Genomic DNA, 27,576 nt, shown 5'->3' with positions numbered 1-27,576 from the left:
GTATCTGAATTCTCTGCCTCTCTGAAGCCCTCATGAGTAGCCTATCATTAATTCTGTACATTTCTCCTCTCTGGTACCTCCCATTCAAATTCTTTCCTTCTTTCACCCCTGTCAAGGCCACTGTCATGTTTCTGGACTACAAAACTTGGACGTGGACTTTTGCAGTAATGTCTGAAACCTGCCGTCAGAGCTGCTCCCCTCAATCCATTTTGCGGATTTAGCCTAAAGGGGGTTTTCAAAAATCATCATCATATCTTATTCTGTGACTATTCGATAATCTGCTTCCAATTGTTTAGAGTACACTGTGTAAACTTTTTAGCATAATGTTATTGAGGTCCGGTCACAATAGTCCCCATCTCTCAAAATTAAGTACTCAGATTCCATGAATCTCAGTTGGGGAAAAGGTCAGTGAATATCATCCAATCCGAGTGTCCCTGTGACTTTGAAAATTATTTTTTTAGTGAAGCGTATCAAATGACATTCTTTCTACAATATTTATACTTTTCTTACAAACATGCTCTTATTACATTTCCCTCCTCTTTAGATATTTATTTATTTATTTTATTTATTTATTTTTATTTTTTAGAAAGAGAGACAGAGTACACAAGAGAGAGTGGGGAGGGACCCCATAATTCTGGGATCATAACCTGAGCCCAAATCAAGAGTTGGGTGCTCAACCAACGGAACCAGGCACCCCCATAGCTATTTCAGTGAGAGAATGTAGGGGCACTTGCATGGCTCAGTGGTTTAAGCATCAGAGTCTTGGTTTTGGCTTGGGTCATTATCCCAGGATCATGGGATAGAGTCCTGCCTTGGGCTCCAGCTGAACTTAGAGCCTGCTTGGGATTCTCTCTCTCTCTCTCTCTCTCTCTCTCTCTCTCTCTCTCTCTCTGCGCCTCCTTTGCTCTGTCTTTTTTCTAAAATAAAAAATAAAAATAAATAAATCAGAGACTATAACTAAACTATTTCCTTTTCTTATTCCCTCCTTTCTATTTCATGCCCGTATTTAGCACTTTCTCCCTACTCTGAACTCTTACCTCAGTTTTTTTTATTTCTGTACGAGACCTTTGAAATGACTCACACGTTACACTGTCAATGTCCATTGATTTCTGGTTAAAACTGCTCCCAAGATATGCTTTCCCTCTCCAGATAAACATTTTACTTGTTTGTAAGTAAATATAGCCAATCCTCATTATTCATAAATACCACATTTGCAAATTTGCTTACTGGTTAAAATTTGAAGCCCCAAATCAATAATTGCAACATATTCATGGCCACTCACGGACAGGCACAGAACAGAGAGAAATTTAAGTTGCTCATGAGGACATTCCAGGCTGAGGTCAAATAAGGTGATATTCTGCCTTCTTGATTCAGCTCTCCTACTGTCAATGTGTCCTCTTTAGTCTATTTAGAGCCACATTTTTCACATTTTTGTGCTTCCTGTTTGAGATTCTGGTGTTAAGATGGCCCCCAAGTGTAGTGCTGAAGTGTCCTTGTGTTCCCAAGTGTAGGAAGGCTGCAATGTGCCTTATGGAAAAATATGTGTTAGATGAGCTTCATGCAGGCATGGATTCTACTGCTTTTAGGCATGAGCTCAATGTTAATGTATCTACAATATGTATTAACAGTACAATATGTATTAATATCTACAATAATGAATCTACAATATGTATCCCCATTATGTACTAATAAATAAGCTCGCTTTAAATTGAAATACACATACAACAAGACTATATTCTGATGGTTTGATGAAACTATTATGACCAAAAGATCACAGGAACTATATCTGTATTCCCCCTAGCAGCAATGGTTCAGTGTTCACTAATTCAGTGTATGTAGTGATTTTATAGAATGTAACTACTGTAAATAATGAGATTGACGGCTGTGTGTGTATGTGTCTGTATATTATATATATACACGTATATGTATATGTGTCTCTGTATATATAAATATGCATATACATGTGTGTATAAATATGATATTTATGTGTATAATTAAATCTTCATCCAGTAGTAACTATAAAAAATGAATACACACATATGCTCTCATTTAAAGAGACAAAGAAAGAAAAAAGAGGATATAGGAGGGAGAGTGGAAAGAATGGGTGAGAAAGGAGAGAGATGGGAGAATAAGTTCATGCCTTAGATGTTCCTGCATTGCCACCATGCTCCCTACACTGGGCACTCCCTCCTAGGTGGCATCTGACATGTACAAAAATGATAACAATAGCATCCATAAATCAGTATGAGTGTGAATGATAATAAATGGAATTATGACAGTGACACATTTATTCAACACTCATACTGTGACAGGCTTTGTGGAAGTACAATTTTGTAGATTATTTCCTCGATTCCTAATGGTGTTGGAGAGATTCTGCCATTTTATCCTTATTACAGATAACAAAAAGGAGTTTGGATAACTTAAGGCCCCAAGCGGTCCACAGATAGCTATGGTCAAAAGGAATTTAAATTGCACTCTGACTCCAGTGGCAACTCAACTATTTCCTACCCTAACTGACCACCATCCGTCTCCCTAATTCTAAATTGTTGGAATTTAGCCACCACGTAAGGTGGTCACAAGGAAACACTGGATACAGAGCAGAGCTATAAATCTGATCTAAAGCTTGTCTGAATTATTTTAAGGTCTTGTCACCTTTCAAATAAGATTTTCTTTTTTCTTTTCTTTTCTCTTCTTTTCCCTTTCCTTTCCTTTCCTTTCCTTTCCTTTCCTTTCATGAAGTCAGGGTTACTCATACAGGAGAATGATTTCCATTACTGGTCCTCTCAGATGTCTAAGGACAAAGAATAAGTCAAAACCCAGACTCCCATGAAAATGACAAAATTGATTGGGAAGCTTTTTGTTATATCACAGACCCTAGGTTTTGAAGTCAGATATATCTGAGTTCTAATGCAAGTCCAGCCTTTCTTCAGCATTACACAATTGTGGCCAGCTCAGACCAGTTTTCTTGTCTGTAGGGAATTACAATTAATAGAAGCAGTTTTAATAGAGTTTCCTATTGCCTTCGTTCATCCTCAGATTGAACTAAATATTCCAAATTGCCAAAATCTTTAAAAGTTTTATAATCACAACAGTGTTTTTTTGGAATATGATAGAAAACAGAAACAACAACAACAACAACAACAACAACAAAGGCTAAGATTTAAAAAAAAATCTCATCAAAAGAGATTGAAGCTTTCAATTTGAGGTGTATAACTGAAGAATGCTAGAAAATATTTGTTCCTCCAAGAAGTTATAGGCAGCTTTGATAAGCCAAATTAAAACAAAAAAAAATTGCAGCAGCTCAGCAAAACTCCTCCTGTCCCCTTCCCACATCTTTCACTACAAAATCTGTTACTTAAGAAGCTTGTGAAAAATCACTCTGAAAAGCCCAGGGCACATTTGTTGCTCTAAACTAACAATAGAAAAATTTAATGGCTCACAATGAAAAGGTTTTATAGAAATTTTAGATATTTTACTTTTCAGGAAAGAGCAGACGAGAGGGCCTGATATACCCCCAAATAACCTTTGATTTATTATGTTTTCTAATGACTTTGTGAGCTCACCTATATACCCTTCCTATAGCTAATGCATCTTAGGAGACCACCCTCCCTGTTCGCATAATGCTGGTAGAGCCCAGGGCCACTTACCCACTGTTGATGTCATCAGCTCTGAGACTTTTCCCAAGGATATCACCATCACTCATGTATCCACCAACGTCAACTTCAGAAGACATGTCCAGGTCACTGCTTGCTTTCTCACTCATGTCCATCTGTGATAGGTTTCCCAGTCGAGACACAGCTGCTCGACGGAGAGGTGTTGTGTACATAAATCTCGAGGGGTCTGTGTGGATAAGTCGGCTGGTACCACTGCGAGGGTAGCCAGCCCCCAGGGAAGGGGCATCTCCAGCCTGAAGTCGAGGACACGCCTGACCCAACCTCCAGGTCATGGGAGTGGGGCGGCTTGTCAAGTTGGGTATGGTCCTTCCGTTCACTTCTGTTGTCACAGTGCTGTCAAATGTTGTCTCCAGGGTGCTGTCAACAAAGCGAAGAAGTCACTATACTCTGATTCACTTGGGGTCATAGACCGAGAATGCACTACATGAGGACTGGAAAGGCTAGAGTTTCTTAGAAGCATGCCATTTTCACGCAAGCCAAATGATGCACTCATCGTGAGACGTTATCTCGGCATTCTTATGAGATGCAAGACACCTCTGCAGAGGTCAAAATGTGGGAGGGGCATTCTGAAGTTTGTTTGTTTTACTTTCGTGCGTTCAAAAGAAAGGCCATCATCACAGTTTAGATAAAGCAAATTTTTGTTTCACACTTTCAACAAACCCTGAACCGAACCCCTTATAGCTTCTCAGAACGATTCTGGAAGTTGACCAAAATTATTCTTGAAAGTCTCTCTTCCCTCCCCTCCCCCCTGCCAGATGCATTTCAACTGCAACGTCCATAGCCGTTCTGTGGCACAGGCATGCGAATCTACTTAGTAGTGATGGTGGCAATTTCAGTAGCTAATTCAGTTTGAATGGGACACTCTATTAAAGACGAGATGGATAGGAGAAAAAAAGTCCCTGGGTTTGTGCTAAGAAGTCACCAGTTGAATGTCATGTAAAATTTAAGTGAGAAAACAGTTAAGGAAAATTAAATTCTTTATCATTATAAGAAGTTAGTGCTCAATTGTCATTTGTCTTTATTGGCCCAAAGAAATGTAGAACTGAGAAAAAACAAAAAACAAAAATTAAAAAAAAACCTGTGGCTTATCTGGGTCCCACGAAGACTGGACATAGTCTCCTCTAAATTTTGCCTCAAGTCTGCTATGTTTTTAACTGTTCTCATTCTTCTTGTTTCAGGATCTTCACCTAAAAAAGTAACATAATAATAAACTTGTTAGTCAAGTCATTTCCTGGTCTCAGAATAACTGTATACATAGATAAGTAATACAAATTCCTCTCCTTAAAAATAAAATAAAGGTAGGACATTCCAAATGCCTATTATCTGAAAATTATCATTCTCCTTTCTACAAATAAAATGTGAATAGAAACAAATATGACATTACAAGTAATAAATTGATGATAAGAAGTGATGATAATCCAATAATACTTTATAGATTTGTGACCTTAATCATTGCAAAGTGACAGTGATTAATTCAGCAATACACTGTAGAGTACTGCATGTTACCAAGCTTAATTTAAAAAAAACTGAAATTATTGGGATTCTAATTATCTCCATAATTACTTATTTCTAGGTATATTCAGAACAGTAAGATAAACTTACCTGGTAGCAATTATACATTTGGACTCTGGGGAGTAAGATAGAGGCCTTTTCTTTTAGAAGCAATACATTTGTAAGTCTTTTATTAGACTCATGGATCAAAATTCACAACATCGGATAGCTTTATTCTCAATTCCTTCCCCACTTTCCACAGGGACTCACAGCATCCACATGTGACATTACAGTTCCAGTAAAGTCCTTGGCATCTCAAGTCAGCATGTGTTTAATAGGCACGAGACAAGCAGCTCTGCCAGTGTGACAAATGCTGGCCTTACACAACCACTACCCATCATTTGGAGGTAGAGGTGCCAGAAAACCAGTTTGATTATGCGACGTAACACCTTCCAGGCCAGTGGCCATTTGAAACTTGTCTATCTGGATAATGAGAAGAACATGGGGAGATGGCAGAGGAAGTACAGTTTCTCTTCTGTTCAATTTGGGCTCAAAAGGATGTTCCATGATGGGAAATTTTAACAAGAAGGAAAGATGCAGGAGGACAGGAAGGGAGAGAGGGACACTGATAGAGTAAAGGGAGGGAAGGTATGAGAAGGAGAGGGGGAGAAAAGGAAGGCAAAGGAAGGGGATGGTGGGAAGGAGAAGGGAATGGAAGCAAAGGAAAAAGTGGAGGGAAAGTGAAGGTAGAAAATAGCATATATTAAACTCCAGTATGAAGACTGCCACTATAGACAAGTCAAGATACATATCTACAATCTGTTTCAAGAATAGAAGTAGATATTTGACGTGTTCATTTTCTTCCTCAGAATTTATGCCAGATTAAAAAAAAAAGACACATACGCAACAAATACACCCATTTAACATTTACAGTATAATCATAGAGTTGGTAGGGATCCCAGAGAATGCTTCTTCTTACCTCAGCCAGTGAGGAAACTCACCTATGCCTCACATGATCTATGCCTTACACAGGTGACAGCCATGTGCCTCTGCCTGAAACCTCTAAGACTGGAAAGCCTTCCTCTTCAGGAAGAGATGGCTCCTTCTATCAGAAACTTCTAATTGTGAAAACATTTCTGAGGATGAATAATTTGCCTCCCTTTCATTTCCATCCAGAGGTCCTAGTGGCTCTGAAACTGACAGAACAACTTTATACTACCTTCACCATGGGCAGTTAAATACCAGAAGACACGACTGCTGATTCCTCTATTTTCTTCTTCACCCAAACATTACTACATTGTTCATTATTCCTCCTCCTGGATGGTTGCCAAAACAACCATCATTTTGCTTCCAGTCCGTAAATTTCTACTTTTTAATTTATAAATTATTTGAATGATTAAAATGTTTAAAAGTACCATTATTATTTCAAACTTGAAAGTATAAAAATGGTCCTTAAATATATTTTCAAGAGCTAGAAAAATATATTTCGTACCCTCATGCACATGGCATCAACTTTTCCTACACTAACTCAAGTTAACACAATCCTTAACCTTATAAACTAACATCACTTTATGACTCAGAACTGTTAATAACCCTTAAGATTCTAATCATGATACTTCTGGAACTTATTCCCATCCTTCTCATAAATATAACATCATATTTTAGAAATGGCTAGAAAGCCTACCTTTCCTTTTACTTCAAAATAATCTGGTAAAACCCTGAAGACAAAGAAGGATTTTTTAAGGAAAATCTTAAAGGGAAGAATATAATTACAGCCAAAGGAAAGTCAGAGGTCAAGAAGAGATTTTACTCAAAGTGGGCAAAAGAAATAGTGAAGAATGGGACAAAATCAGACAGGCACTAAAGCCAATATCAGAATATAAGATCTCATACAGTAATATACCTAAGTTTCTAAGTGATGGTAAGAAATGACAAGTCTTCTTTTTTTAAGTTTATTTATTTTTTTTGAGAGAAAGAGAGCATGCACAAGTGGGGGAGGGGAAGAAAGAGAGAGGGAGAGAGAGAGAGAGAGAGAGAGAGAGAGAGAATCCCAAGCGGGCTCTGCACTCATGACATGGAGTTCGAACTCCCGAATCGCAACATCATGACTTGAGCCCAAGTCAGAAGTTTAACCGAGTGAGCCACTCAGGCCCCCCAAGAAATGACAAGTCTTTTTTTATTTTTATTTTTTTTTTATTTATTTTTTTTTAATTTTTTTTTTCAACGTTTATTTTATTTTTGGGACAGAGAGAGACAGAGCATGAACGGGGGAGGGGCAGAGAGAGAGGGAGACACAGAATCGGAAACAGGCTCCAGGCTCTGAGCCATCAGCCCAGAGCCTGACGCGGGGCTCGAACTCAGGGACCGCGAGATCGTGACCTGGCTGAAGTCGGACGCTTAACCGACTGCGCCACCCAGGCGCCCCAAAAATGACAAGTCTTAAAGGAGGGAGTTGTTGAGCTAACCTTTACTGGAAGGAGGAAGGGACGTAGTCATTGACCTTACACGAGGTGGTAGAATATACCTTTACATGTCCCCTGGCCCTGGTCCCCTTCCCTCTGTGAGAACTTCTACACTGGAATCAGGCTGCCTGTCAGCCACTTGTCAACTCACATAATAACACTGATATCTTAATTTCTTTCAATATCTTTTATTTTTTAAATTTTTTTAACGTTTATTTATTTTTGAAACAGAGACAGAGCATGAATGGGGGAGGGTCAGAGAGAAGGAGACACAGAATCTGAAACAGGCTCCAGGCTCCGAGCTGTCAGCACAGAGCCTGATGCGGGGCTCGAACTCACGGACCGCGAGATCATGACCTGACCCGAAGTCGACTGCTTAATCAACTTAGCCACCCAGGCGCCCCTCAATATCTTTTTAATATAAATAATAGAAACACTGTGTTTTCAGACATTCCATTTCACTAAATGTTTTTTCACATCTTCTTCAGCTCCTTTTATATGTTTTATTTATATACTTTTTAATTTTTTTAAGTTGATTTTGAGAGAGACAGAGACAGTGCAAGTCAGGGAGGGGTAGAGAGAGAGGGAGACAGAGAATCCCAAGCAGGCTCCACTCTGTCAGCTTAGAGCCCAATGTGGGGCTCGAACCCACAAAACCATGAGATCATGACCTGAGCCAAAACCAAGAGTCAGACACTTAACTGAATGGGCCACCCAGGCACCCCAGCTCCTTTAATTAATTAATTAATTTATTTATTTTTTACTTTTTAAAAAAGTTTATTTATTTTTGGGGGAAGGGGCAGAGAGAGAGGAAGAGAGACCCAGCAAGCTCTGCGCTGTCAGCACAGAGCCCAATGTGGGGCTCGAGCCTATGAACGAAGAGGTCACGACCGGAGCCAAAACCAAGAGTCGGACACTTAACCAACTGAGCCACCCAGGCACCCCTCAGCTCATTTTAAATGTCCTTCTTCCAATCCAACAGGCATCTTAGATCCTAAATTTTTCCAATTGAGTCCATTTTTGTTTATATAGCTTCTCTCATATTACAAAACCACACCTTCTTCCCTCCTTTGGTTTTATTCATTCATGATTTTGCTCATAGGGTACTGCACTGTTCATGACAATCAGACAAATGGATCTTTTCTCCCAGTCCTTATTGAGCAAAACATAATTTCTGCCTCATTCATGTTAAGAAAGATAACAACCAAATCAACATTTATCACAGTAAATGTTCTCAATGACCCATAAAAGGCAAAATACAATTAAATACACCTACAATCCCCTTCAGGATTGCACAAATCTTAAAACATCCTATAAATGTGTATCCAAATGATGTCTAGAGGATTGGGGGAGAGAAAAGAAGTTCAACTGAAAAGGCCAAATGTAAAAGCACAAATAAAGTGAATTATTCAGTAACAACAAAAGTTAGTAGAAAAAACACACGATAAATTAATTTAGTCTCAAAAGCGTTATATCCCCTCTCACTTTCATAATCTCTGTTCCACTACGGCTCAGTTTAGCCCTACTCTTAGCCCCACTTACAAAGGACACTTTATAAGCAATGAGAAAGCAGTTTACAACAATGTTAAAAACTCGAAGATAATCACAGAATATACCATTTGGGAAAATGTGCGTAAGGCCTTACTATCCTGTCTGACACTCAAGAGGCTTCATTCAGGAAAAATAGTGGCTTCTGCATTTTTGCTTAATATGTGGTCCTGCTCTTACATTTTAGGCTTTAATTATATACATTGTAATTAAGACTGTCAACACTGCATCTTTTAATAGGAAATCAAATTATATATGAATGAACCTGGTTTACAAAGAATTATATCCTCTACACCAACCACTTTGCAAATGTTATTTAGAGTACAGCTGCCTGATGTATTTTGAGAACGCTAATTTTGTAGATGACCCCAACAATGAGTTGGATGGAAATTTTTCAACTCATCTCAAGCCAGATATTTTGGGCAGAAAATAGCAAAAGCATGGCTAGTTATCTTTTAAAATTCCCCTATAAAGTTATAGCACAGACCTTAGTCTAATCTATTAGGATACACAAGTTTAAAGAGTGGAACTCAAGGAACTCTGTCTAAAAATTCACTTGGAAGAGGCCATTTTGAGTCAGAAGCAGAACCCAGTCAAGCACGTGGTAGAAATCTTGAAATTCCCATGTGCTCTGGGCTTGGATATATTTACCAACCTAACATGCATCATTATTTAGGAAACTGCATTGGAGTGCTTCATTATCCTGACATGATTATTCATGTCACAACTATTTGAATAAACTCTTCCTTACTTTCTCACTTGCATTTTCGAAAACTGGCATAAGTTGGGGCGGGGGGAAGCCTTAAAAAGAATAACCCCATAAATATAATAAGCAGATGTTTGGTTTAAAAACCTTGGAACATACAGACTTCTATTGAGAGATTGCCCTCTGACAGTAATGCTCCAAGTTATTTATGCACAAAAAGGCGAATGTCATATATACACCCACGCACAGCATGCTATAATTTACCAGAGCAACCAACAAATCCTGCCAGGGGACTGCTCTCTGTTCATATCTTTGAAAATACTTATGTAAGAGGTACTTAGAACAAGACAAATGCTACTATTTTAAAGGCAAAAGATGAATATTATTTGATTCCACAGTTTCAGAAGATCAAAAAAAAATTAAAAAGATCCTTAAGGAATAATACTCCCTCTCTTGCCTTTGTACTGCATAGAGGTCTTTTATGAGAAACAGTTCATCACAGAAATCACACAATGGTGAAGAAGTAAATCTTCTATGTCTAAGCACCTGGTGTATTCAGATTCAGATTCAGGAATCACTATTCCCACAACTGTGGAAACATTACTCTTTTAAAGCCAACTGACATGAAAAATTGAGCAATATTTGCCTCTGCTGTCTCTCTAGGCTTTCTTCTTCTAAAGCTGGTTCACTAAGATTCCGGAGAGCCTCATAAAACATCTTGTAATAGGAGGGTCTACATACAGAATAAAAACACATCTACATTTAGCATCAGTTGTATGAATCAGAAACAAAGAGATCACTGGTCAGGTTTAATTCTTTTAAATGTGAGGAGTCCTATAGGGAGGTGTTTTTTGTTTTTGTTTTGTTTTGTTTTTGTAAACATACATGGTAACCAAATATGACGTAGTCAGTGGTTTAAAACTTATGGATTTTTGAAGAAGGAACTGTGTGATATAAATGTCCTTTGGTAGAGCGCTCAATTTAGACATGACAACTAAAATGTATGCAGTCTGGCTATTTAGGCAGGCAGCAAAGTGGAAAGCGAAACAACACTGAAGAATTACTTCAGACATCTCCATATCTAGTTAACTAAAGATTATGTCAGAGGTTATCACTGAGACCTATGTCATCAAAAAGCCCACTTTGTGGGAACAAACAGTTCATGGTCATCTACATAGCAGTTTCAATAGTTACAATGTACACGCTCAGGAGAATTTTTTTGCCAATCACCACCCCCTCCCCCCAAAAAGTGGTGTGTGAGCAAAACTGTCAAAAGATACCTCTGCATTTCTGGAAGTGTTCCTAGAATACATGGTACTTACCACTGAGGCACAAACAAGGACCGTCTATGTGGATGCCACTGAGGCAGTAGAAGAAAACCAACTTTACAACAAATTTACCCAAGAGGCCCTTCATTGTTCATTCCATATTTGTGGCGAGGTCACCTTGAGGGAAGTTAAAAAACTAGGCCCCGTTAATTACTAAGTAAAAAAACATGTTGGAATTTTAAGACGTTTCCACTCCTTTATAGATATCTAGAATATCCTGAACATCAGGCCAAGAATGCCCAGGGCAGATTGCTAATTATTTTCCTCCAATAGACTTTACACCAGGTTCTCACAGCTTAGCTTTACAAAGCCAATAATCACAACAAGTAATTAAAAAAATTTTTTTTGAGTAACGACAGTTTAAAAATCCAGTCAGAAGAATGGAAGCTATTTGGCTAATGCAAATGTGCAGCTTCTTCAAATCCCCTCCTCATTTTAGGAACACACCTGACTTACCTAACAAGTCAGTGTAAAGTGCCTGTTCCAGGTCACCCAGCATCGTAAGGATCACGTCTTCATCCAGATGAGCTGTGCCTTCCCGCAGGCAGCTTTCTCCTTCTTCTTCAGCCCAGCTTCTGCTGATGCTGCTTTGCCTGGAGGACACATTCTCATCTTCGGACCTGCTGTCTTCATCACTCTCCCCTTCCAAGCCTTTTCTGGAAGACCAGTCCTCCAAGCCCTCACTGCCCGACTGGCCGGCAGGCAGGAGGTTCCAGGCGCCGGGGCCGCTGGCGTGGTACAGGGACTGCACAGAGCGGGAGAGAAATCTGGACAGCGAGCGCCTCTCTGCATAGTCGGATTCTCTCTGGCTGGCCTTTGCAGCGTTTCCAAACCAGTTGGAAATGCGCACAGTGGGTCTCCTGTCCCCCTCGCTGGTGAGGGCAAGATTGGTCAGAGACTTCTGTTTCTGAAGGCAGGCTCCCTTTCTCCTTACTTCTTTGCTCCGAAACACAGAGAGTTCAGCCGGCCGCTGCATGGCTCTTCTAGGGGCTTCTTCTTTTCAACTGGACTTCACATTGTCTTTTTACACGGAGATGGCAACCGGCGCTTTTTCGTTTTAATTAACACATGCACTTTAGTAAAAGCCCAAGCAGGCTCCAACATTCACATAAGATTCTAGAGCGACAGTACAATCAGTCAGTTGCCCACGATTTAGCTTGCCACATTCTCCCCCTAATCAGCAGTACTTACAAACATTTTGCTGGAGCGTATCTGAAGCAGAAAAGAGTTCACCAAAGACACGGCTCCAGCTGAAAGTAGCACAGGAAGCCAACTACATTTTCCAGTCTTCATCCAATCACATATCTCAGCAGGACGATGGGTCCACATTTCCCTCTACCACCTCTATGTTCTCAAACGCGAGGTAGTGAAGCACCAGCGATCTCACTCACGTTTTTTTTTTTTTTTTCCTACCTCTCACCAGCCCTTCACTGATCTAGGTCTGCAGCCCTTGACTCTAGATGAGCTGACACAGCGCAGCATGTACAGCCTCCACAGCAGAGCCCCCTAAGAGCAGAAATTAAGCACTGAAGCCCAGTGCTGCACGAGCGTCTGGTGTTTTAGTATTCCACCTGCATTCTCAGATCTATGGCCCTTCCTTGCTGCTGCAGTGGATGCTGCTGGCTGCCATGGCAGCAAACATCCTGCTAAATTAAAACAGAAGCACTGAAGCGGCTGTCCAGCCCAGAATGCCACAGGTTTCAAAGCCAAGCCTGAATGAGATGCTACACTATTCACCCTATGCACATTTAAATCACTCCTGGCCACCCAGCCCCAGACACGGACACACACACACACACTCGCACACACACATTCTCCGACTCTGGAGAATGACAGACTAATTCTCTATAGCTGCAGGCAGCTGAAGCAGGCAGATCTGCCTTCTGAATGTTGGGATTTGTGCTGTAAAAGCACAAATCAAATTCAAGAGTGTAAAGGACCTAAAAAACGTAGCATGACACTCTCCACTGGCTGGCAGATAATGCTTTAAAGGGAAAGACTTCACCTCATCTCTCAAGGGCTTATTATTCTGAAACTATTTTGTAAAATCCTACCACGACAATAAAAATCAAGATTTCTTTACAGAAAAAATAGCCAAGAAAATAACACAAGAGGGTTCCCCCCCCCACACACACACAGTATTTTCACTCAAAGCACAAAATTAAAAGTTGTTGGCCAAGTAAGTAGAATATAATGATGTGACAAAAAATATACAATGCGTATTATGGTTTTTGATACTGAGCATTTTTTCTGGTCTATTCTATTAACCTACTGTAGCATCATCAGCTCTTTATTTTTTGATATTTTAATAAAAACAGAAAACCTACAAGATAAATTTATTGTATTTATCTCACACTGCTTATGTATATATACTACACCAGCATCCTGAAATCTGATTTTAGGAAAACTTTAAGTTCATTTATTTATTTTGAGAGAGAAAGAGAGAGAGAGAGAGAGAGAGAGAGAGAGAGAGAGAGAGAGAGAGAGACTGAGCACAAGCAAGTAGGGTAGGGGCAGAGACAGAGGGAGAGAGAGAGACTCCCAAGCAGGCTCTACACTGTCAGCACAGAGCCCGATGTAGGACTCGAACTCACCTTCTGTGAGCTCATGACCTGAGCTGAAACCTAGAGTCAAACCCTTAACCACGTGAGTCACCCAGGTGCCCCAGGAAAACTTTTAAAACACTTATTAGGTGTAGTAAGGACCATGTGTACCATTTAGAGCTAAGGAGAAAAGTACTATCAATTTTCTTTTGAGGTTTTCTGCCCATAAACATTCCATATTAAAAGGAGTAAACTGGAGAAATGCGTAGAAATAATTGTGCCATTCCAACTGTTACATAAGTCCCTGTCATTTTCTGAACTAATATCATCTAATTACTTCTGAGTCTACTTCATACCGCCTACCTCAACTATGGGAAACACCCCAATTTCTTAACTATGGAAATTAGCATTATAATGCACACTACCTATACCTTTACATATGATAATAATCTACTTTACGAAGTTAATTAATTCTTCTACCCAGGCTCAAGACAGATCATACATAAATCTTCCGTTTTACACACATATATAAAAGGGAATTTAAATGAAAATCACAATTATTTCCAAAATATTTTTTTGCAATGAAGCAAACACATAAACTTGTGATTGTGAATACTGATTCTCAATACATCAGTCTTTAAAAATAAATGGTTTGGAACACATGGGTGGCTCAGTAGGTTAAGCCGCCGACTTCAGCTCAGGTCATGATCTCATGGCTTGAAGGCTCATGAGTTCGAGCCCCGCATCAGGGTCTGTGCTGACCGCTCAGAGCCTGGAGCCTGCTTCCGATTCTGTGTCTCCCTCTCTCTGCCCCTCCCCTGTTTGCACTCTGCCTCTCTCTCTTTCTCTCTCTCTCTCTCTCTCTCTCTCTCTCTCTCTCAAAAATAAATAAACATTAAAAATTTTTAAAAATAAATGTTTTTATAAAACGTGCTTAAATGAGGGTACAAATGTCAAATCACAGAAGCTGATGATTATCCTTATAAAAACAATCATTTTACAGAGTTTTTTAAAAGATCAAAATGCTGCTCCCCTTTTGATTCCTAAGCAAAACATTTCTTTTTATTTGCAATTACTGTGACCTAGTGAATCACCAGGTTATAAGACTACAGTAAATATACTGATGTTACAATACTTCACTTCATTTGACGTGTAAAAGCACCCATGTAGTATAAGACTTAAGAAAGCCTTCTACATTCACACACACACACAAAGGGAATTCTTATGCTTTAGACATCAAAATAATGGAAAGCAATAATTATGTCCTCTTTATACAAAGGAGTTTGTGTACCAGTCAGTTTAGACTAGCTCAAACTTTCATGTTCAGAACTCTTGGAGGGCTCATTAAATTATTGCTTGCAGGGCCCCAGCCCCATCCTTACTCATTCAGCAGGTCTGAAAGGGGCTTGAAACTCTACATTTCTTACATATTTCCAGGTGATGCAGGTACTGTTGGCTCTGGGACTCCACTTTGTTAACTCCTAGGCTGATACTAGTGGTTTTCAACTGGTTCCCCCCTAGGGGACATTCAGCAACATCAGGAGACATTTTCTGTTGTCACAACTGGGGAGTGTGGTACTTCTGATACCTAGTAGGTAGAGGCCAATGATGTTTTTATACCCCCTACAATGACAGGACGCCCCCTCCCCCCACAATAGAGAATTATGCAGATTACAACGTCACAAGTGCCAAGGTGGAGAAATTCTGGCTTAGACTAAGTTATGTTAAATTTACAAGTGCTCTCGAAATTCCAGTGGCTTACAAACCCAAAGATGCATTTTTGCTCACATTAATGTTCACTTTGTTGGCTGCAGCTCTGATTCAGGGACCCTATATACTAAGACCCATGCTAAAAGCACAATACCAGTCTTCAGACATGTTGATCTTATGACAGAGGAAAAAGACATGAGAGATCTTAGCACTGGCTCTTAAAGCTTCTGCTCAGGAACGGCCCATGTCATTTTTCCACTCGCATTTCATTGGTCAAATCAAATCACACGGGCCCTCCCGATTCAGTGGGTCAGGAAGTAAAATCCTCCAGTAGGGGTGAACCCAGGAAGGGGCTGGTAAGGAGGAGCTAGTTATTTTGAAGAAATAACCCTAACAGAAAACCTCAAAAGGGTACTTTTTTTGTTTGTCTAAAAACATTGTTGTCAACTCACAGCTACAGAAGTTTTTCCCCTGGAACGACATCAGTTTATCAGTTTACCCTGAACAACAATGGGGATCCCACTCATTGCTTCTCTAGAGGTAGCTATACCTGCTTATTTCGGATGTGCATTCATATATGGGTATAATTATACTTATTTGTATTCACCCTTATAAATGTATGTTACACGAGGTGGAAGAAGCTTCAGTGCATAGGAGATGAATATCCACAATCAGTACTAAAACTCTCTGATTTTGCCAAGACTTAACATAAAGCATAGCTACTATAATGTTCTAAAAAGGAATGTTTCTCAGCGTTTTAGTAAACATAATTGTAAAGTGACTATTTAAGTAAAAGACCTTAAGTGATTTAAATTACCTGAGCTTGATTTCTTAATTTTTACAAAAATTCAAGAAAAATGCGACTTAAGTGATCATTTACAAAGGTCTTAAATACCAGATATTGACCATTATTCAAGACAAAGTCTGGTACGTCCGAAAAGAAAACACATGTAACCATTAACTTATCCTTCTGCTTAACTTAAATCCTTACGTCTAAAACGATTTCCTGAATTTGTCAAATTATTTTATTACTTTTTTACATATGGTATGCCAGCTTTGCTAATATTAAGTCAGCCTGGCATCTTTCAATGTTTTTCATTTGAATATAAATTCTAGATAAAGATTAAAAAGGGCATTAAACAAATGTTATACATGTTGGTAAAAAGCCTTATGTGTGTGTGCACGCATGCGCATACACACACACACACACATACACACACACACACACAAAAGGGCAAGTGTGAACCTATATAAAAAAAAAAAAGAAAAAAACTAAACTAAAATCTTTCCTGAATGATTCCCGTGGACTAAAAAATAAAGCTCCCTTTATGTTTGGCAGGATCTCTTGGCACTCAATGAATGGGATGGTCTCTGAGGCCAAACTCTTTTTGTCAATGAACGTGAGAATGAAACCCGAGCCAAAACAATAATATCTGAACCATCATTTTGGCTGGACTTACAGTATCAAGGCTGTGGCATGAATCTTAAAGGATAGGCTGGAAGCAAGAAGCTTGTTCACCTGTTGCCACAAATTATTTAATAACATTCCACCTGACTGTAATAATTAATGGGACCACCATTATTAGATTGGGTAAATATCATTAGGTTTTTTCCCTTGAGAAAATGACAAATAATAGGACACTTGAATGATATATGTAAAAGACTTCGGAGGGATATAAGGTCTCCAAATTGTAAAAATCTTGAGTTTTCTTCAGTATGCCATTTTATTGTTATTTATTTCTGATACATTTCTTCACACCATAATTTAACTACATTTAACTTCCAGTACCATTTAATCACAAAGACAGTGTTTTATATAGCTTTATGTGAATTACTGTGTAGATCAAAGTGTAAACACCTAAGCTTCCTGACTTAGTGAATGTCTCTAGCAAACCTGCATTTCAGTGTGAACCACTCAAGTTTGCTCCTTAACAGTATCACCAACCTTTATGTGTCATACATCTTGTAGGTCATGCAATAGGGATGTTTTTCACATTGTTTAAGCACAAACGGGGATTTTCCTTTCCCTTGAGGAAGAGTGCAGGGGTGGAGGGAAGGATAGTATCAGGCATGGCTTGTTCACAGAGGCTCAGACATCCCCTACAATGACCTTGAGCTCATTCTCTTCTGTTCTAAGTTCCGTTTTCTCAATGTTTGTTTCACTTGAGGATGAAGGTAACTGCCAGCAGCTACCAGCTTCTTTTGATAGCTTTAGGTCTCGTGGATAAACAGTGTCTCTTTTCTAACAGTGTTAGGGAAAGTTCTGAGATTTATTCTCATTAGTTCTGACTAAACTGAATTGGGTCACATGTCCATTCCTGAAAGAGTTACTGTGGTCAAGGGAAAAGATTGTTTTGATTTGATCTGCTTGGGTCAATTTCACTTGAGCCACTTAGGCAGTGATTGATTAATAGGACAATGGTTTCCCCCACCAAAAAAGAAAAAAAAATATTAAGGTGCTATTATTAGCAGATGGGGTAAGGGAGGCTGGTCAGGCAAAAGTACACCAGGACATCAAGGTGTATTTATTGTGAAGCCAAAGGTTCTTAAGATACAGAGGTCTAACCAGCTTAAGATACTTCCTAAAATACTACATGTAATTTTATATTTCTATTTTTGCATTTATTTTCAGGTTCCCTCAAATTGCATAGGCTTCAAAAATTCACAAAACCTGGATCTTATTCTGCCAAGACTAAATCCATCAGAGTTCTATACCATTAAGTCTACCTCCCTTGGAGAACAGAACAGAATTCTTCCCCAGGGAGGATGCCACACCAACCATTAGCAGTATGAATTCAACAACAGCAACAGCATTGATATTTTTTATTATAGAAAACCAGCGAGTTACCAAGATTTCAGTCAATTGAGTGCCCAGTTTTACAATAAGAAACTAATGACAATAATAAGGTAAGTAGAATTTCATTTTTCAAATTGTTTTTACTGAAGTTATTTCTTCCTAGAATTTTATTTTAAGCCCTATATAACTCTTTACAGCTAATTTAGTTGTTCCTAGGCATCTAGTAATTTAATTATTTGTGGGGTTAAAGTTTAATTCTTACTCTTCTATAGGAGGACTCATGTCTTAGTCATGTTTGTCTTCCCAACCTTTGGAAAGACTGGCATGTATATGGAACCAGGTGAAGATTACTGAAAATATGGATGGATGAATGAAACTGTATTTTAGAACAATCCTGTGAGTTTATTGAGTATTACAGTCATCCCTCTCTCTCTCACACACACACACACAAAGGAAACCAAGGAACAATTCAGCTAAATAATGACAGTGCAGGGGCCAAAATTATTTTCTCTACTTCCTAGAACATTTCATTTCCCCTAATTCATTTTGTCTTCAAAGGAATATTCTGTGGGCTTGGTAATAATTTCCAGTGATTTTGAGGTCTATGGTTTCTCTAGCAGCCAGAATGTAGTAAGTAGCAACAACAGAAATCAGGAAGAGAAGAAAGAAGGAAAGGAGGGGTCAAGAGAAGTTGTTTTTTTGTTTTTTTTTTTTCAAAAATTGAAACTGGAGAGATGTCGTATCCTGAGGACTAAAGAGAACCATTTGGTGTAGAGGGAGCTCTTAAAGAGGTAGAAGAGAAAGTAATCCAAGAAAAGGTGGTAAGAATGGGTATAAATGTTGTGTATAGGTAGATGTGATGGCAGGGTTGTATAAAATTATTTTCTCTCTGCTTTAATTTTTTTTTCAGTGAAGTCAACATCAAGGTCATAAGTTAGAGGATGGGAGAGTTGGTATGGTAAATTTGAGAAGAAAAGGCATGAAATTATCATCTAAGAACTTGAGAGGGGTCTTAGATGAAAAAAAAAAAGAGTGAATGGACTGGGGAAATACAGAATGATTGCTCGGCAGCAACAAATACTCATTTGAGGTTGGTGATCATAAATGTAAAATGAATCACATCCACATGGGACATGTTTTTTTCTCCAGGTTCATTCACTTCTGGTACGGAACTGGTGGAGAGTTTAATGTAACCAGGTCTGTGATTTCATCAAATGAAGTGAGAGAGGAGGAACAGTAAAGAGTATATGCAAAAGTCAAATTGCATTCAGTTACCACAGGGATTCAGCTGATTAAGGGGGGGGGTGGTAAGAAAGAATATGAAGAGTTTGGTGAGGGTCAGTAAAAAGCTGTAGGATCAATGAATTTAGAAATCCTAGCAGAACCAGTGGTAGAGTCATGGAACAATAGGAAGACCACTGAAAAGCTAGGATTTAATCAGTAAGAATGGGGTGCACAGAAGTGAACTGATAGAGAAGCCGCAGATTCTGATGATGCTCAGCTCAAGGGTGTGCCAGTGAAAATAAGTAGCTCAGGAGGGATTAGAAGACAAGATCATTGGAAGAAAGGCCAGGGGATGCTAATCATTCTCTCATCACTGGTCTACCTGTATACTCTCATCTGTGTTCTTCAAATTATAGTACTCAATTTTTACCCTACTAATCATAAATGAATATCATCTTTGTTCTGGGAAATCCCAAGCTTGCACTGAGATAAATTTTATTATTTTTATTATCATTTTAAACAAATGTTAACAGAAATGACACAATCAGGAAAGACTCATTTCACCATTTATGCTGTTTTCTTTTATTCCTATCTAAATCACAGACTTGAATCTATTATTCTATAGAAATAATTAATAAAAATGCAAAATAATATTATATCCTGTGATAAATACATTAAATTATTATATTATGTTAAAGTCTACTTTATATTTCACTTTCAAGTGTTATATTTATTTTTTTAATATGTTCATTTACTTTGAGAGAGCGAGTGGGGAAGGCGCACACAGAAAGGGAGAGAGAGAATCCTAAACAGGCTCCACACTCATTGCAGAGCCCCACATGAGGCTTGACACAGGGCTCAATCTCACGACCTTGAGATCATGACCTGAGCCTAAATCAAGAGTTGACGCTCAACCGACTGAGCCACCCAGGTGCCCACTTTCAAGTGTTATATTTAAAAACATCAGAACGTTAAATGGAAATATCAACTAAAAATGTGAAAGAAGTGATCACATGATGGACAGAGTAAGGAACTTGAGGAAAAATTCACATGTGGATTATTTATTTAAACAGATACTCAGTGATATATTAAATTCAAAGAAACGATGTTCCTTTGTGAAATTCCCATAAAACCTAAAATTCAAACTGTATAAAAGCATTTTATCCTACATATTTGAGCTCTGGTATTTCATAGGCATACTGATACATAACTGAAGACATTCATGAATAAAGAAATGTGTGAAGTATATGCATCTCCATGCCACACCAGGTTTTAAAAATATCTAGTCACAATACAGATATGCATCATCATTCTCATTATGAGACTATCTGGAGCTATGGGAAAGCCAAAACTTCCCCCAAGTACTTGAAAATTCTGTAAATACAATCCCAATAGCTATGTCTTAGCATTACCATATCTACCTCTACCCGGAACTGGCCCATTGCAATCTTCACACAAAACCTCTGATGCCTGATGATACCATTGATGATTCCAAAGGAACCCTCATAATGTTGTGTTGTCAACGGGATCAATATCTACTGGTGGATATTGCAGGAATGGCTATTGCCTGCCACAGTGTTCAAATCTGCCAAAGAGCTTCTGCCAAAGAAGCTCTTTAACCCCCAAATTTCTAATATGTTTATTTTCATGAACTTCAGGACAATATTTTGAATCTTTCGAGCACTAGAGCATTTTTTTAAAAAATTAAATAGTTCTTTCATTTTTTTTTTCTTCAGAATATATAAAGGCTGACCAGAAACTTATTGGAATAAGAGAATACCTCTACTTCTATGAATTCTTACTCTTAGAATTAGAAAAACTGTCCTCAAACTCTTTCCCCTTAGTATGTTTTTCTAAAAAATTCTTTAGTTGCTCATGAATACAGATTTTTATATATATATTAGTATTAATTAATATATATTATATATATAATATATATAATATAATTATACCAAAAGCCTTCCATATATGCCTACACTCATTTGGGTCCTATAAAAACACACTGGATTAAAGCAGAGAAGCTGGTTTTATATACTTACAAACCTAACAAATTGTATATATGTTTTTTCCTTACATTATTTATATGTAATGAAATATTTCCATAATTAGAATTTTTCCTAAATACACATTTGGAGCCATTGTGTAGGAATGTTCTAAATAGTAGAGAACTAAAGACAGAACAGGATGGGATTGGCCATGGAACATTTGTATTGACATCTGATCCTTAACACATTTTAAAATCTCCAAATATATTCAAGGGCTGTCTTATTAACAATGAAGCTTCCCCAGGTTTTCTATGATTATATTGAACTTGACTGAGGGCAACCATGACTTGAAGACCTCAGCCTCTAAAAGCCCTACCATTCTTCACAAAATTCTTCACAGAACAACAAAGAGATCACCCTGAGCAAAGTAGACAAATATCTAAGAATCTCTGATGCATAAGATGCACACAGTCCATTTATGCTTAAGAAAAAACAGTACGGCACAGATATGACTTTTATTAAAAAGACTTATGGAGAGATTGCAAAAATTCTGAGGTCTGTCCTACCCATCAGTCAGGTCACTTACCAGATATCTCCTCTAGGCACTGCTTAGCAGTTTTATTATATGATACATCCATCTTAGTAGGACTGGTACAGGAGTCAGCAGATGGTAAAGAGGTGCCTTCGTTTTCTGAATGTGATCTGAAATTAACCAAAAAGACAGAACAAATAGCAATTGCTGTCATCAGTGACTCAAAATTCCCTAGTACAAGCAGAAGTCAACATTTCTATTGTTGTAGTACAAGCAGAAGTCAAGTTTTCTATTAAGGCAAGTAAGCACTTCCTTATGACGATGACATTCCTAAACTATCTGTAAGAGAAAATCCTTATTTTCATATACAACCCAAGTAGGAGTGAGATATTATCATATTTCTTAACCTTTTCTACATTTGAAAGCCTGTAATTACCAATAGTTACATTTGGGGGGAAGCACAAAACTTGAAAAGATCCAACTTTTTCTGCAGTTTTAGATAAAGTCTGGCTAAATTGCACTCTTGTGAGAATAACTAATAAAAATACTGAAAGCATCCCTATAGTTTTTTTTCATGAAAATTCTAGAAAATATATCCTAAAACAGAAAGTGTAAGTAAAAAATTAATGTTGAATTTGTTCTGAGCCGTAAACATCGCTATAATGTCTCAATTTCAGAAAAGCCAAAGTCAATCAGAACCAAATTCTCATTATTAAAATTTCATCTATCTTATGTTTTATATTTGTGTGTGTATATGTGCGCAGCTATGTATTTGTGTATGTAATTAACATGTAGAGAGTAGGTCTCATCAGATAAAAGTACAGAACAGATGGACTGCATATATTTTGATATTCTAATCTTCATGCATTACTTCTTTTATGCACAAGCAAATGTTTTAAGAGGCATGATCTTTCCTGATGCAGCTTCAAAATCCACATATATTTGATCCGAACCACCACATCTTAAAAAAAAACAAAAACTAGAGGATGAACTAAGATACAGGAGGAGGCAACCTTGAAGTCCCATTTGTATTACTGGGTTTGGACCATGGTGAGTGACCACTAAATATTTCTCACTTTTAAAAACTATACAGAATATTCAAAAATGTGAAAGAGGAATTCAGTATGCTTTTTTTTTTCCTGAATCAATTTCTTTACAATTTATTTATTTATGTATTATTTATTTATTTTTGAGAGAATGTGCATCTATGCAAGCAGGGGGGAGGGGCACACCAGAGGGAAACAGAGAATCCCAAACCAACTCTGCAGTGTCAACACACAGCCTGATTCAGGGCTGCAACTTAAGAACAGTGAGATTATGACCTGAGCCGGAAAAAAAAAAAAAAGTCAGACACTTAACCATGTGAGCTACCCAGGTACCCCTGAATCAAAGTTTAATTAATATGTTACTTTTATTCTAAGTCCTCGTGTTGTTTGAGAGAAAATAAAGTGTAATCACTGATATCCACAATACTTTATATGAAATGACATATCCAGAAACTCTGAAAAGCTCATTAGGATTTTAAGAAATCGTGGAAAACATTATCCTATATGTATGGACGAAAGTGTATATATAGGAATTAATATACAAAAGAAAGAGCTAAGTGAGAATTCACATAAATGGCCTCTGTTGATTTCTAGCAGACTGCCCTTATTTTATTCTAACTTGAAACTGAATATAAAAAGCATGGCAAAATTAAGAAAGAGGATATACCGTTCAAGTGAAAGGACATAACATAAAGGCAAGTAAAGACCTCAATGTTGCTAAAATCAACGCCTTTTAGTCTTTACCTTCCTTGATGTCTTGGCAGCATTTAGAACAGCAGACCATCATTCCTTTCATGAAGTCATCCTACCCTGGCTTCTATGACAAAAACTTTCCAGTTTGTTCCCCATTCTCTCTGGATGCCACTTTCCCCCTCTTTTGCTCTCTTTTACCCAATCATTAAATGTGGTTCTGGGTAGTGAAAAGAAGGGGATACAGAGGGCAAAACTGTGGGTTCCTCAAAGCAGTATCTTAAGCTTTTTCCAGTTTTCATTGTAGTCTCTTCAAGCACATTCATTGTATTCATGATTACCTAGCCACACATGAATTCCATATTCTAGCTCTAACCTAGCACTTTCCACTGAATTCCAGATGTATAGCACAGCTATTTAATTGACATTACTTCTTAGTTGTCACAAAGATATCTCAAATCTATCATGTACAGAATTAAACTTGTAATCTTTTGTTGTAATCTAAACTTGTAATGTCCCTTGTTCATGGTATCCTGGATGAAACCTTTAGGGAAACTATAAGGTGGCTTTGTGTGGTCTGATCTCTGTCTGCCTCTCCAGTACCATCTTGCATGTGAGTCTTCTTATCTCTCGTCTCTGTGGTCACACGAATTTTCTACCCACTTCTCATAGCCCCCTGCCTCAACTGGGCTTTTACACTCCATTACTTTCCTTCTCTCTTCATCCAATTAAGTCTCTCCCTTCAGTTCAAGTAACTCTTAAAGAACCATCTCTAATTTTCAGGTAAAGTCCCAAATTGTAAGTACTTATCTACTCTCTGTATCTATCTTGACAGTACTTCGTACACTTCCAATGCAAAATCTAATTATTTGATCAATGTTTATCTCCCAAACTAGACTCCACTGCCCACGTTTAAGCTCGCCATTGTACCCCAACGCCTAGCCTTGGTCTCGCAATGTATTGCACTGAGAAAATATTAGAAAAATAAATGAATAAATCTTATTAGCCATCATCATAAAATAGTATTAGAGTACAGCATATGGAGGGAAGCATGGTATAATGGTATATGCAATGTATAACTTGGGTCTCTAACTAACTAGTTAACTCATGTGACCTTGCTAAGTTACTTAGCCTCCCTAAACCTCAGTTTGCTCATGTATGAAAGAAAAATATGTGCCTTCCAAAGTAATTTGAACTCAAGTGTTATTATTACTAATAATAGTAGTTCATTTCTTTTCTTCTCTGGCCTCCAGGTTCTCCTATATCCCCTGTCTTTTGATAGCCCCACCTTCCTCAATGCTAAAGCCCACTACAGTCGGTTCTTCTACTTGGGCTTATTTCTTGTGGGCCACTGCACCTCCCTGACCTGTTCCTTAGCCTGCTGTCCCTGAATGAAGGGTTAAAGTCCGCTGAAGTTTTCTAAGGATATTTATTACTTGCTGAAGAGGTTTAAATGGAGAGTATGTAGTGAGATTGGAGACCCCAGGGAAACTTTACTGGCTGTCTGCCAAGAAGCCTCAGAAAGGCAGGGTGCCTTGGTGAACTGGCTGTGAGCCAGGATTGGCCTATAGTCCTGAAGACTCAGTATTCATAGACTGATCTCTCAGAAGCTGAGTCACATTAAGTAGTTCACTTTGATGGCTGGCTATAGCCCAATGCCAATTGGTTCTTACGAGAACAAGATCGGTAACTGTTACCGGAGACTGAATGCATGTGATCATGCTAGTTACAAAAGTTCTAGAAAAATCTGTATCAAGTAAAAATGTATTTTGAATGTGTTTTGAGAGTAGAAATTCTGCTTTGCTCTGAATAAACAGATCTTAAAAAGTTGCTCAGGAGCTGACGGTAGCTATCTTCCTCAGCGTTTGAGACTTGGTACTCAATTCCATCAGCTGTCTTCAGGCCCTATTATCTGAGGCTCTTATAAAAAGTATGCACACTACTAGGGGCACCTGGGTGGCTCAGTCAGTTGAGCGTCTGACTTTTGATTTTCGCTCAGGTCATGATCTCACAGTTCATGGACTTGAGCCCCATGTCAGGCTCTGTGCTGACAGTGAGGAGCCTGGCTGGGATTTTCTCTCTCCCTCCTTCTATGCCTTCCCTGCTCATGTGTGCTTGCTTTCTCTCAAAAATAAATAAATAAATATACATATATTTTTAAGCATGCACACTTCTGACAGCTCAGTGATCTATTAGAACATTTCATTTTATTTTGGTTTTTAAAAATCTGTCAGTGTGTATTTCTGGCTGATTCCTGCTTTATTATCTTTTTTATTTTAATTTACAGGAGGTGATTTTTTTTAATCCTATTTATTTTTGAGAGAGAGTGAGAGACATGGTGTGAGCAGGGGAGGAACAGAGAGAGAGGGAGACACAGAATCTGAAGTAGGCTCCAGACTCTGACCTGTCAGCACAGAGCCCAATGAGGGGCTCAGATTCACGAACCATGAGATCATGACCTGAGCCAAAGTCGGACATTTAACCGACTGAGCCACCCAGGCGCCCCGACAGGATACAATCTTATTTACCTTATTTTCAAGTTCTTTGGTGTATTTTCCATGGTATTACCTATATTATCAACAATAGGGAAGCAGATTGATCAAGGAAAGGAACAGGGAAAGGGTTAAATTTTAAATAATTTATAAAAAGGACCTACAAGACATCTTGTTTCATATATGCATGTAAATGGATCTAGGTCTCTGGTCTACATATGTTACAAACCATCCATTTCTCCAGATTTCCATTCATTGTATTTTAGAGTGGATTCAAATTTTAACCCTAGTCTCCAGAGGGGCAATCACTGCTAACTGGTAAAGATTTAACTTTTATACAAATGATCAAAGAAGTTCAGTTAAATCTCTGAAGACTCCCAACATGTCCTCTCTTTCTGTGCATGTTTCACTCTGATAAAATAAAAGGGCTTGGGGTTGATTCATGAAACAATTTATGAAGACTTCAGAATCAATACTGTTCTCCAATCAAAGGGTTCATTTTGACAGACACAGTGAATAATGCAGTGGCATCATTCACTGTTCCTACATAAACTGATACTACATTTTCCTCATTCTGATTGGAAAAAGGAAAAAAAAAATAAGTGTCATGATGTTCCTGTAAAATATTTAAAAGACCTGAATTGCGCAGACTAATTACTGTGTATTTACAACATGGTCAACACGTTGCAAGTACCTACTGAAACTGTCAAATATAGCATTGCAAAAACACCATATTTAGAGTGTTAACAAGCCAGGCTCTCAGGGTTAGTATCTCTTACTAAGAGTGGTAGCAGTGAAAAGCGTAGAGTTCACTGATGATTAACACAAAAGCGATTTCCTGTTTCTGTGCACTTACCATGTGCCAAATACTATGCCTGGTATTTTACTGATGGCATTTCACCTAAATGTCCCAACAATCCTATTGTTATGGAATGAATGTCTGTTTCCTCCCCCAAATCCTTACGTTGAAAACTAATCTCCAATATGATGGTATTAGGAGGTGGAGGCTTTTTGGGCTGATTAGGTGTTGAGAGTGGAACGCTCATGCCTGGGATTAGTGTTGTTTTAAAAGAGACCCCAGAGAACTCCCTCACCCCTTCTATCATGAGAGGGCAGAGTGAGAAAATGGTCATGTGTGAACCAGAAAGCAGGCTCTCACCAGACTTGGAAATTCCAGCACTTTGATTTTAGACTCCCCACTTCCAGAACCATGAGAAATAAATGTTTGCTGTTTAAGCCACCAGGCCTATTTTTGTGACAGCAGCCTAAACAGATTAAGACACCTATAATATAGGTGCTGTAGATAGATTCAGGCTTCTAGAGGTTTAATAATTTGCCTTATATAACA

The 27,576-nt window shown here is 38.3% G+C and overlaps 1 protein-coding gene across 3 annotated transcripts in view; it reads right to left on the bottom strand.

The window, feature by feature from the left end:
• The window catches only part of NAV3 (neuron navigator 3), a 591,913-nt gene that overhangs the window by 156,205 nt on the left and 408,132 nt on the right, over positions 1 to 27,576 (bottom strand). For all 3 annotated transcript variants that reach the window (XM_047867359.1, XM_047867357.1, XM_047867358.1), the window contains exons 9-11: positions 22,055 to 22,170; positions 4,753 to 4,861; positions 3,648 to 4,031 (exon numbers count right to left, since the gene is read on the bottom strand). In XM_047867359.1, coding sequence (XP_047723315.1) covers positions 3,648 to 4,031; positions 4,753 to 4,861; positions 22,055 to 22,170 — 609 coding nt within the window. The remainder of the gene's footprint in view (positions 1 to 3,647; positions 4,032 to 4,752; positions 4,862 to 22,054; positions 22,171 to 27,576) is intronic.

Source organism: Prionailurus viverrinus, chromosome B4 (assembly GCF_022837055.1).
Source record: "Prionailurus viverrinus isolate Anna chromosome B4, UM_Priviv_1.0, whole genome shotgun sequence".
NCBI lineage: Eukaryota > Metazoa > Chordata > Mammalia > Carnivora > Felidae > Prionailurus > Prionailurus viverrinus.
This window is presented reverse-complemented; position numbering and strand designations above follow the sequence as displayed.